The sequence below is a fragment of the Pongo pygmaeus genome, chromosome 5 (assembly GCF_028885625.2).
Source record: "Pongo pygmaeus isolate AG05252 chromosome 5, NHGRI_mPonPyg2-v2.0_pri, whole genome shotgun sequence".
Lineage (NCBI taxonomy): Eukaryota > Metazoa > Chordata > Mammalia > Primates > Hominidae > Pongo > Pongo pygmaeus.
In genome coordinates, this window is record NC_072378.2 from 52,297,439 (window position 1) to 52,310,016 (window position 12,578).

The 12,578-nt window shown below is 37.6% G+C and overlaps 1 protein-coding gene across 1 annotated transcript in view; it reads right to left on the reverse strand.

The window, feature by feature from the left end:
* The window catches only part of PKHD1 (PKHD1 ciliary IPT domain containing fibrocystin/polyductin), a 477,573-nt gene that overhangs the window by 220,236 nt on the left and 244,759 nt on the right, over positions 1–12,578 (reverse strand). Inside the window, exons 50-51 of the mRNA XM_054492265.2 lie at positions 9,936–10,001; positions 4,374–4,502 (exon numbers count right to left, since the gene is read on the reverse strand). Coding sequence (XP_054348240.2) covers positions 4,374–4,502; positions 9,936–10,001 — 195 coding nt within the window. The remainder of the gene's footprint in view (positions 1–4,373; positions 4,503–9,935; positions 10,002–12,578) is intronic.

Below are 12,578 nucleotides of genomic sequence, written 5' to 3' on the forward strand. Positions count from 1 at the left end.
AGAGGGATCTTTTGCCATTTGACCAGCTATTCTTTATGAAGGTTTGAGATTTGCACAGTAAGGCAGAACTTGTTCCTACTACTTAAGAAGTCAAGAATGCATTCAGGCCAATTTTTCCAATATTTAGAAAGCAAAGACAGTCAGATACACTTACTTGTTGAAGCAAAGTTATCATGAACTTAAACTGCGAGAGCAAATTCTTAATGATTACCTCAGCTTACTCCATATAACACCACAGAGAAGAATTTACAGCTCTTTCAAAATCCAATGTCCATAAAGATAGAATGCCTTGAAGGAAAATGGTACCATATTTAAGATAGTGATATCTTTTATTAGTACAGTAAAGTCCTATTTTTATGGAATAGGATGGGTCTGAGGTCATTCCATAAAATTGATTTCCCAGAAAATGGAAATAGGCAATTTACCCTAAGAATTTTATTGAAAAATTATGCTATTCTATTTGAATAATGATGGGAATGTTCTACACGTTTCCTTTATTAATGAATTAAAATACACAAAACACCATAAAATTATATTAGAGGTTCAAAAGTATCACTTAAATCTTTTTTACCAGTCACTTTCATTTTGTAAAATCAGCAGTTCCATTAAAATCGTATTATGTAAAAATGGGTTTTTACTGTAATAATAGTTATTACCTATTTAGCTCCCAAGGATGTTGTGAAAATTAAATAATAAGCCATTGGAAAGCAAATACAAAGCGTTGCTAATACCAGAGGCCAAGAGGGGCAGCCAGATGGAAAAATGAAGGAAAAGAGCACCTGATACATTACAAATCACAGCTTTCATCTGTAATTCCATTACCGCCAAAACTCTATGCGTTGGTCATGTGCACTGATGTTATCTCATTTCATCTTTCTTAACATGATGATATATTAATTATAGCCCTAATGTTATAAATAAGGGTCAGAAAGGTTTACAGCTTGTCCAATGTCACACCGTTGTAAATGTCAGAAGCCAAATATGAACCCCAGGTTTATCCTAGTCGATAGCTCATCCTATATCCTGAAGGATCCCCAATATACCCTTGTGTCTCATAACTGCCCCTCTAATTCTTATCTCATCTTTCAAAATTCACTTCAAATGCCTCTTCTTCCATGAAGCCACCTTTACCCCAGAGTTACTATGATTCTAAACACATTCAGTATTTATTATGGCTATTTGTTGTATTATTGTGCATGATGTGTTTTATTAACCCAGCAAAATCCCCTGGCTGTTTGAGGTCACAGTTGTATGGAACTTGACTTTGGGTTCCCAGATCATGAGCACCTGGAACTGTGCCTTGAACACAGTGTATGTTTGGTAAATATTTGCTAAACTGAACTAGAAAGGGGTGTTCATTTGAATTACAACTACATTTGCTACCAGATGCAAAGCAAATGCTTTTACTAATGGTTCATTGCATTAGAATGGTTCTAATGCAATGGTTCATTGCATTGCATACCTCTTTGGGAAGTATCTCCAGTTTTTCCAAGCATGTGTGATAAGATTAAATACCTCAAGCATTGTATCTGACATACAGGAGATACTCAACAAATAGTACTTTTTTATTTTATTTTTGTTTTTTCAAGTTAAGGAAAGAATGAGGATGGTAAGAAAAGAACGTGGAGGGGCATGAATTCAGTATAATATATAGTCTAATTTGGAGATATCAGAGCAGGTATGGATGGTAAGTTTTTTTGAAAAAAGAAAGATACAATGAAGAGTTAGAACTCTTGATTTAAATTCTCTGATTTCCTGCCAAGCTTCTTTACTTACTGGCTGGGTAAAACTTGAGCAAGTTACCCTCTCTGCAACCCAGATTTTTCATCTGTAAAAACAGGGATAATAACAGAATCCACTTATAGAGTGGTTGTGAGAATTATATGAAAAAAAATCCTTGTAAAATACTTAATATAGTGCATGTCACACACCAAGCACTCAAGTTATAGTTGCTACTATCACCATCATTACTATCATCATAAAAATCATTTCATAATTCTTAGGAATCTATTCAAAGGAGAAGACATTTTTTTCCACAGACTATAAAATCCTATAGTGGTATGTGTCAATGCTGTCAGACCCAAAGATTTATTTCTGCTATTGAATTATGGATGGGAGCAATGAGTTCACGCACTTCATCCAAATGATGCTTACTGAACGTCTACTTTGCGCCAGTCAGGTGGACAAATTTATTTGATTTAAAGAAGGCTAGGAATGAAAGAAACAAGGGGAGCCAGGAAAAGGTGAAGAGTTCAGAGAGAGACAAAACCACAAGCAGAAAACAAAGGTAGGTTCAATCCAGAGACCCATCAGAGGTCAAAATATCAGCCTGTCAAAAATCACAAGGGAAGAGTAAGGCCGAGCAGCTCCTGTGTAAGGCCCCAATCCAAATGGCACAATGAATTCAATTGCTCATCAATCACAGATCATTTGTCGGACATAGAAGAGGGGTTATTAGACAACAGGAGAGGGACAATGAGCAAGGATTTTATTTTTTATATATTACACATCTGTTTTTCACTCACCTGTCTTTTCATGTGAAAGCCAGAAATAATGAAAAATAACTGTGTATGTTTTAAAAATCTTAACTTTTCTGATTATCACAATAACACTGAAAGGCCAACTGGAAAGTCTTTTCTACATCCAATGCCTGTGCCCGTGCCCCACCTCCTTTTCCCCACCCAGCACTGATTTGTGCTATTTAAGAGCAGCTTCATGGAGAATTCAGGCCCATCCTATGATCTTATGAGCTGACCATAGACAAAGGAATGAAGAATAGTGGAGAAAGCCAGGGATCCCGGGACCCAGGGCACACAGTGGACACAGTCAACTGCAGTGCCAAGCAAGATGGCCAAGATCACTCCTTGCTCTGCATAAAAACCCCAAAGGATACTAAAAGCTTGGCAACCTTCAAAAGCTTCTCTTGCTTCCTGCATGGGGTGGGGGAAGCAGCTTGCTTAGTGGGAAAAACCATAGCCCAGGGCGAATCCGCTGGCTAGATTCATCAAAGAGATGGCTGAAACAGAACAGATTTTTCCTTTTCATATAGGAATGACTCACGAGCTTGTTTATTCAAAAAGTTACATCCTCCATCGAAGAGAGGTGGTTTATTGGGAAGCGGGATGATAATAATAATCGACTTTTGTACTGGTCAGCCCACTCACACCTGTCCCTCGTGTCTCTGGGCACAGTCACACAAACACACCACCAATGATAAGAAGGTAGCCAGTATATCTTCTTTCATTCTTCCTTCGTTCTGCCACACAAATAAAGCAAACGATACAATGACCCTCTTTATTTTACTCGTAGTCATTTTAGAAAGGGAATGTGCGTTATGGGTTCAAGATGAGGACTGGAAGAAAGACTGCTTGGGTTCAAATTTTGACTCTGCAAATTGCAAACCATGGGACCCTGAACAAGTGACTTAATTGTCCTGGGCCTCTGCTTCTCTGTCTGTAAAAGTGGGGATAATAATATTACTTATTTCATAAGGTTATTGTGAGGATTAAATTAGTTGGTACATGGAAAACAGTTCCTGGCACATTGTTAGTTCTCAGTAAATGTTTGACATTATCATTATTATTACTTCACAGATGGTTAAATGTTCTTCCATTACGGATCTTCTTTTATTCACTATTATCTTAAGAGGTTCGAATTAAACCATAAATGTAACTAGGTCTTTGGGGAAAAATATAATTGTCCTGTGAAAAACATTTTCTTCTCGGGCTAGGGAGATATTCTGGAACTTTTGAAAACTCTCTTTTAAATAAGAAGAATTTTGTAAGTATGGCTGTGTGTTTCTGTATATCTAAGGAATCATCTTTTTTATAACATGTGTATACTGGAAGATAGGTCTAGACAAACAGATGAATAGATACACAGATAGGTATTTTTCTATTTTATTAACCTACTTCTAGGCAATTTTGAAAACTCATAGCAACCGAAGAGCTTGTCATTTTTCCTCAGTCCTGTATTTCAAAATTCCCAAAGGCAAACCATCAGAATGCATTAATAAATTGTTGTCTTCCACACCTTCTGTGTCTTTCAAACTTAAGGATACTAGAACCTGTAAATCCATTCTCTGACACATGAAGAAAATCAACCAGTTAGTGGATTATTTTAACTCCTTTCAGCATGACAATTACTTATTCCACTTTTAATGAAGATACACTAGGTTAATTTTGGGGGGATTTCACTGGTCTATGAAATTGTTCTCCTACATTAACCCCCTCCAAAAAGAGGAAGAATGAAACAACATTAAGTGCCTACTTATTTCCAAACTCTTTACTGTGTTGTACTATATAAATGAAACATAATCAGATCTGGCCAGGTTCAGCCTGTCTGTGATTCATCTCTTGGGTTGTTTTACTCACTGGGTAAAATGAGAACGTCATCCCCAGGGCCTGGAATGGTATTGTTGTATCCTCCCCAGCCTTCTTCAACACCTTGCCATGTTTCAGGGAGGGACCATTTTAAAGCTGATTCAGGTGCAGAGGTAGAAGCTAGAAAATAACAAAAAATTTTTAAAATATAATCCATTGTGATAACTTCCAAATTCTATCCTTATTTTAGGGTGCTAGTGGTATTTTCACCTCCCAAAGAAGCTGCCTATTAATATTTTATAAGTTTCTGTACAAATATTTATCGGCTAAAAAGCAAGTAATTATTCAATCCTTAGATTACCTTCACTTCTGAAAAAAATCCCACTTTTGTTATTATACATCTGTTTTGCCTTATAATAAATATGGCATGCTTATCATGAAATATTTAGAAAATGCAAATAAAGAAAGGTAATAATTGCCTATAATCTCACTACCTTGCAATAACTACCTTTTATTTCTGTTTCCTTCCAGAATTTCTCAGAATTTTTACATAATTGAGATTATATCAAATCCTGTTCTTATTTTTTACACCCAGTTCTACTTTTGCTTAGCTTAGCCTATTTTCCTATGCATTTTATAATATTATTTAAATGCCTTGTAAACATAATTTTAGTGGCTACATATTATATTTTAAAAATCCATAATTTACTTAATTCCTAATGTCTGACATTTAGACTCTTTCTATTCTCTGTTTAATTGTAAACAATGCAGTGTAAACTGTCTCTATGCAAATCTCTCAATAATCCTGATTATCTTCTTCAAATACATTCCTCAATGGAATGACTGAGTCAAAGGTTATGTTCTTCCCACAGCTCTCCCTAACATTAAAGGCGGGGTAATAATCTAAAAACTTCTCAGGGTGGTAACTTACAGACAGATCATACCTTCCAACCAGTTTCTATTGATTCTGCCTTTGATCATCAAATGGCATTTTATTTTCAACCATTCTGCTAGTATCTCATCGCATAATTGAAATGTAAATCTAATAATTTCCAATGGGGACTGCCCAACATCACATCACGCACAACACCATGCTGAACCATATCTACTTGTTCTTTCCTGGGATGTGATTACTGGTACAGAGTCAGAAGGGCAGAGAGATTGTCTCAAAAGGGTAGAATGAAAAGGCCTCCTCTTTTGAGGGGAGGGAGGGAATCATGTCCATGATTTGCTAATTTTACAACATAAATAGTGAGCACCTTCTCTATTAGAACTGCCCTTAAAAAGCAGGGATACAAAAAGAAATAACATGTCACCCTTGCCTCCAAGGAGCTGATAGTGTTATATCAGTATTAGGAGGATAAAAACTCTACACAGGCACTGAGGGGAGTTCTTTTAAATGGTACCTGATCACGAAAGGAAGCAAGATTTTGCCAGGAGAAGCTTCCCAAGGGAAGTAGTAACTCAGCTGCATTTTAAAGGCTTAGAAGTTATTCAGGTGAAGGGGAGGTTGTGATGAGTGTATGACAAGAGGGTTGCACTGCAGACAGAAGGATGAGCATGAGCCGAGGCAAAAAATGGGAAGTGAAGCGGAGGAATGATAAGAAATTTGGTGTTGCTGAACCACAGAGATAGAAGAGATAAGTGACAAGGTTGGTAAAATAAACAGAGGCCAGAGTATGAAGGATAACAAAGGTGGAGGGGCCAGAGACTTCCAGCACATTAAGATAGAAGTGGATGAATACAGTTTGTGCCATAGGGCATTCAGGGTATCTCTGTGGTCTCCAGATGGAGCTATATAGCAAGCAGTGGAAAAATATGAATTGGAAAGATGGGAAGAGCTCTGAGCCCAAAGATGAATTTGGCATCATCGGCCTAGAAGCTGTATTTGAAACTCTGAGGGTGGTTGTAATAGCTCCAGAGGATTTCAAAGTGACAAGGGAAAATACCTGATGTCAGAAACACGAGGAACACTTAAGTTATTTTTTCTACCAGACCCAGTTCCTCAGTAGTCATGGTTTAATCAGAGCCCCAGGATAACCTAAAAGTATATAGATTGTGGTCAAGCAGAAACCATAGGCAATGTAATTAGTACAAAATATATCACACACCTTGGGAATAAGGCAATGTCTTGGAATAAGGGTCACTCAGTAAGAGGCTTTATAAATATTTCATAAACTCCAATACTGTAATACCTTTCTAAGTTTTCTCCCAATGTTGCCTTCTTCCCAATATTAGACCCAAAATACTCAGTTGGGGGTAGAGTAAGGGGTATTTGTCAGGGTGACCCCTAGCTTGCCCCACAAAGTCCAGATAAAATGTCTCTGATGCCTCATTTCCAGTGATATTTCAAACAAGCAATGATTGTTCTCTAAAACCTCATGCCAAGCTTCAGGGATCTTTAGTTATTCCAATTTTATATCACGGATGATGGAAACAAATATTCTGTACTTTTTTCACCTTTACTCTTGCTTATAAGAGGGCTGACACAGTCTTTAGTTGGACAAATTAGGCCTTAAGGTAGCTATTCTAATGAAGGAATGTTATTATGCACAAACTTAATTATTCTATACCATCCTGCTTCAGATAAGAACACTAAGGGATAAGAAAACATGTTTCAGTCTCCTGTCAGAGTTATCAGATTTCTATACAACTAATACCAGGATTCTATATGACTATTATTGACAATCAAATTTGTAGAGAGAAAAAGAAGCCTATAACAGTTAAAGAAGCAGCAGTCAGAGATCTACTGGGAGAATCAGAAGAGAGGAAGGTCTTGGAATCCTAAGTAATACAGCATCTCTAGAGAGCACAAGTGACCTTGTTAATAGTAGAGCTCTGGTAAGAGAGAGAATTAGAAGTGACTGTTAAACTTAGCAATCAAGGCATGGGTGATCCAGATGACAGTGGTCCCAGTTGAGTGGCTGAGATAGAAACCATATTACAGTGGATTGAGGAATGCACTGGAGGTAAGGAAGGAAAGATGTTGGGTCAGACCATCCAAAAAGCTCATTGAGGAATGGACAGTCTTAAGAGTTGAGAACCACAGCCTTTGATCTGTCTTCTGAATCTTTAGATAAATTAGACTAGTTTCAAAACTGGAACCCATGAATTTTGGTCTGGACCAACATTCCTGATGAGGCCTCTCCTTGTTTCCCTGTACAAATTTGTCACTCAACAAGCAACTAAGACTTTAGGTAGTCTCGAGTCTAATATATGAGCCAAATGTTGCCCTCCACACCTTCGCTCTTCATCAACCCAGGTCTTCATGGCTCTGCATGAAGAGGAGGCTAGGCTTTTGAGAAGTTTGCAGGACAGCTGTCTGCTAAAGGAAAATTCAGTATCCACAAATTTGTTTTGTGTTTAAATGGGAGGCACTGAACAGAAGAAGCCAGTAAGGAAAGAAAGGTTAACTACACAAGACAACGAGTTGTTTGCTGATGGGGGAAAGTGTGGAAGATGCAGGAAGGGATGAGTTCACTTTGAACAAGACTAGGGCTGCCGGATTCTCAGAGATCAAAGAAAGGGACAAAAACTTAGGTCTGTGGGAAAACTTAGGAAAAGAATACCCAATGATCTGGATGTTCTTATATGACCATGGACAATATGTGCACTTGGTATGGGTACATATTACATACTCATACGGGTTAACACGTAGATAGATGGTTAACTCATTCAAACATTGGATTGACCCATTCAAACAATAGAATGAATGAGTTAACACAGATAGATGTGTTAACTCATTTATTCATTCATTCTTAGTTTTGGCAAAAATGATATTGCAATAATTTTACTGTTTTACATAGAGCTACTCATTAAACAAAATACATTGCCATATTTAAATTTTGGCACTAACACAGATACTACATACATAAGAATCAGGCAATGTCTTGGAAGTATGTTATTTAAAATTTCTTCCTGATGAATGGTATTGTACTAAATCTGTAACTGTTTGTGTTTTGAAATGGTTTTCTGTCCCAAACTATATGAGGTAGGAAAATTGGCTAGATTGTAATATAACTCATAAGTTAATCTATGCTCAATAAGGCAATTTAAACACATTAGAGGCTGCATTGTATAGCACAAGGAACACTGGGCTGAGTTGAGACACCTGAGTTCTTATCTAGGCTCATGTGACTGACTACTGATATGACTAAGTTTAATATCTGGGCTTCACATCCCCATTTGCAAAATGAGGCAACTGGATAGGATAGCCTGTAAGGTCTCCCCCTTTGTTAAAACCCACAACTCTATGAAGTACGGGCTTTCTATTTATCAGCAGTTGTAACTGACAGTTGTAATTGAAGCATCTCCAGTTAAACTGACCCCTTCTAAAAAGCTTTGAATGCTAGACACCACGCCATCCTTCCAAAGAATCCTTAGTACAGAAATCATCATACTACGTGCTGAGTGACATGCCACCCTGACTACAGATGGTTGAACCAAGAATGGCCATTCATCGATGGTCCAGTATCCACAGAAGGGGGCCTGGCATGAGAGCTTCCCCAACAGGTATGTCCTCTACAGAATAGGCACTGACACAACAAATCAAATCTCTTCTTAGAGAATTTGAACATAGAAACTTTCAGAGAAGAGAGAACTATCCTTTTCCTTATAACAGTAATTTTTAAACAACTGTATTGATTGATTACTTAGTAGTTTGACTGACATCCCCAAGAGATCATAAGACCCATAAAGTCAAAGTTCATTCCATCTTGCTCATCATGGTATCCCCCCACACCTTGCGTAAAAGGCATTCAATAAACAAGGCATTTTGAACCATCTAAAGGCAAAGAGAGATGAAGGACAAGGAACATTGAAAACAAAGTGTGGTGGCAGCTCAGAAAACATTCTGAAAAAATCTTGAATCACATTCTTCATAGTCCAAAAAGCATGGAGTAGTAACCTTCAGGATTATCATTTATAGTTTTAGTCCAGTCCTCTTACCTCATTTATCTATTAATTTAAATAGAGGAATTAGATCATTTTCTGATTAGCATGGGCTCTGCTCTGACATAGCACAAAAATGCCACTGAAAATTAAAAGAAATCTCTGCCTTTGAAAAGATTTATTCCTCCTGCAAATGTATAGTTAAGTTGACTCAGAATAAACAAAAACAAACAATGAAATACATCAGAAGGTGCTTAGGAGACATTTAGTGTTTGAGAATTTGGCTTTTAGAGTTAGAAAGATTTCATAGAACCATCTGACTTTTGAGGAGGGTTTGTTTACCCTGATTTCCTGAAATTACCAGGAACAATTAAAGTTTAGAGATACCCTGAATTTTTCTTTCCATTTGGAGGGGGCCTAATAGCCCATCTGCAGATCTGGAGTCCTATGTGCACATATGGTCCATAATTTATGAAATGTGCTTATTTACATGTTTCAATTCTTACTTTCATTGCTCTGAAAAATAAATGCACCTTTATATCCTTTTTTGACATGCAGATACATATTTTAGTTACAGGGCAACACAATAGAGAGTTATCAGACACATAAGCTTTAGGACTGATATCTACCTGTTTATTAACAGTATGACAAGGTGGAATTTGTAGAACTACTGGAGGACATTCTGCTATACTAGACACTTCTATTTCATGTGTTAATACTCACCTGAAATAGTTGGGGGCATACCTTCCTTCACCCGGAGAATGACTTGAACTTGGCCTTCACCTGAAACTAAATACCAAAAGCCACAACTTGCATGTGATACAAAGATCATCTTAATATTAAAGACAGTCACATGTGAGAAAAGAAGAATTTATGCTAAATTCTAGTTGCCTAAATTTTCAAAACAAAAAAAAATGAAATCCCTGTTAGTTAATCTAACAATTGATTTCCAACATTTGATTTTGATTGCTTTCATTTGATTAAATGTAATTGCAATGAGGTCTCCAAGAGAACTGGCACATACATAATTAGGAAAAACAAAAACAGAAACGAAACCTTTAGCCATATGTTCTAAGGAAGCCAATGGTGTCCAGCAGGGCATATACCTCATATCCTATATTCTCTTCATCATTTTGTAGGCTCAGCTTTTAGAATTCATGTGTTTTTCACCAGTAGAGTTCAGATCATCCATGAAATGTATTTGGTTACCTTTATCCAAACAAATTGTCCTTTTAATGAAGCCTTTTCCCCATCCCCATCCTCCTCCTATCATCCAAGCCAACTGAGCACATTTAAAAGGCCTGGGGTTCATTAATTTTAAGTGTTCAATAAATTAGTGGAAATAATCAAAAGGCCTGATTCTTTCTGATAATGACAATTTGATGTCAGTATAAACCAGTAGATTAAGCTGGGAACATATGCTCCTTTGCCAAGAGAGGCTGCTATAATTAAATAGTGAATGCATCTACAAGGTGCTCTCACGCCTGATTAATTAGTAATCAGGTGCACAAACTCCATTTTTCGGTCACACCTTGTCTCTTATTGGTTAATTACCTTTCTGCCTTATCGTTTGTCACATGAGCCACACCTCCCACCACGGGAGGGCCCCATGGTGCTGAAGGCTGCAGCCTTGGGGACTTGACCAAACTCACACTCTCCACTTTTGTTTTCCTGGATCCCTAAACCCTTTCCTCCATCAGATGAAATCAACAGAGGATCATTCTTTCTAAATATAAAACATAAGCAGCCAGGCGCTGTGGCTCATGCCTATAATCCCAGCACTTTGGGAGGCTGAGGTGGGTGGATCACTTGAGGTCAGGAGTTTGAGACCAGCCTGGCCAACATGGTAAAACCCATCTCTACTAAAAACACAAAAACTAGCCATGCGTAGTGGTGCACTCCTGTAATCCCAGCTACTAGGGAAGCTGAGGCAGGAGAATTGCTTGAACCCTGCCATGTGGAGGTTGCAGTGAGCCGAGATCACGCCACTGCACTCCAGCCTGGGTGACAGAGCAAGACTCTGTCTTTAAAAATACTAAAAAATGAAAAATAAAAATAAAACATAAGCTTCAGAATATTACAAAGAAAATGATCCCCAAAGAGATCCATGATGAGACCTCTTCAATTCCTCTAATCTTATTTTGGTCATTTTCTCTTTTTAAAATTTTTCTAAGGATGTAAAGCACGAGTTTGTGTCTTTCTCCTTACACTGCCACATGATGAGACCGGGTGCAATGACAACATGCTCTTGACATGTTCTACCTTTATCATCACTTCCAAGACTTTGCTTAAATTGTTCCTTCACCCTGTTGCTTATTTCACGCATCTTTTTAACTTAATACTAATAATAAAGCCACCAGTCAAGGTGTCATTTCCTTTTTTTAAAATAAGGTCTAACTCATCCACTTCTGTTCACATTGATTTGTGCATTCTGTAAAGTTCAAAAGTACTTCTAAATCCATCCTGTGATATTCATCCCAAACTTGTTCTCAATTTAATAAATATTTATTGAGCATCAACTGATAATTTTAGATTACATCAATAATTAGCTTTGTCTTCGAATTTTTGAGAGAGAGACTTTTCTCATGCACCTTATGAGACCAGATATTGCTAGAAATGTAGATACTTCATTTTCGTGGGCCAATTTAGAAATCCTAGGTTTAATCTTGTATCTGTAGCTCTTTCCACTACACTGCACCAATGGCTCCCGGACTGAGTGGTGACTGATTTTCTTAAACCTCTACACACGCACAAATGGTCCCTACCTCCAGGAGAACTCCCTACCAAAACAGACATTGCAAAACTAAAAAATATATTGAAAATCTATTGCTCACTTCATTAACGTTGAGTGTGTGAATGCCAGTCAGTGAAAAGAAGTAGTTTCAGGGTCAGAACAGATAGAGAAAAGTTAACAAAAGCAGGAAAAATTAGAAGTCTGATTTCCTATACCACCATCTACATGACTCTGGGGGCAGTTGAGTACTAGTCAGAGGGCTATCTCTTCCCAAACACCATTTCCTGGTCATGGTCATGACAATAGTGAATGGTGGGAAGAATGTGGGTGCTGGAGCCCAACAGCCTGGATCTGAATCCTGGCTCTTCTGGTTCCTAGACATGGGCCACTGACAAGTTATTTGCCATTTCTAAACCTCATTCATTTCATCTAAAAGTGGGAATAATCATACTATCTATCTCATAGGGCTATTAGAAAGAAAAGATAGAATAGTCCATGGAACATGCTTAGAACAGTGCCTGGCACATCATGAACAATAAATGTTAACTATTATCAATACTGTCATTATGGCATGTTCATGATTCCAGGTGCCAGTCAACAAGGTTCAAGAAATATGCTTTTACTTTCTACTC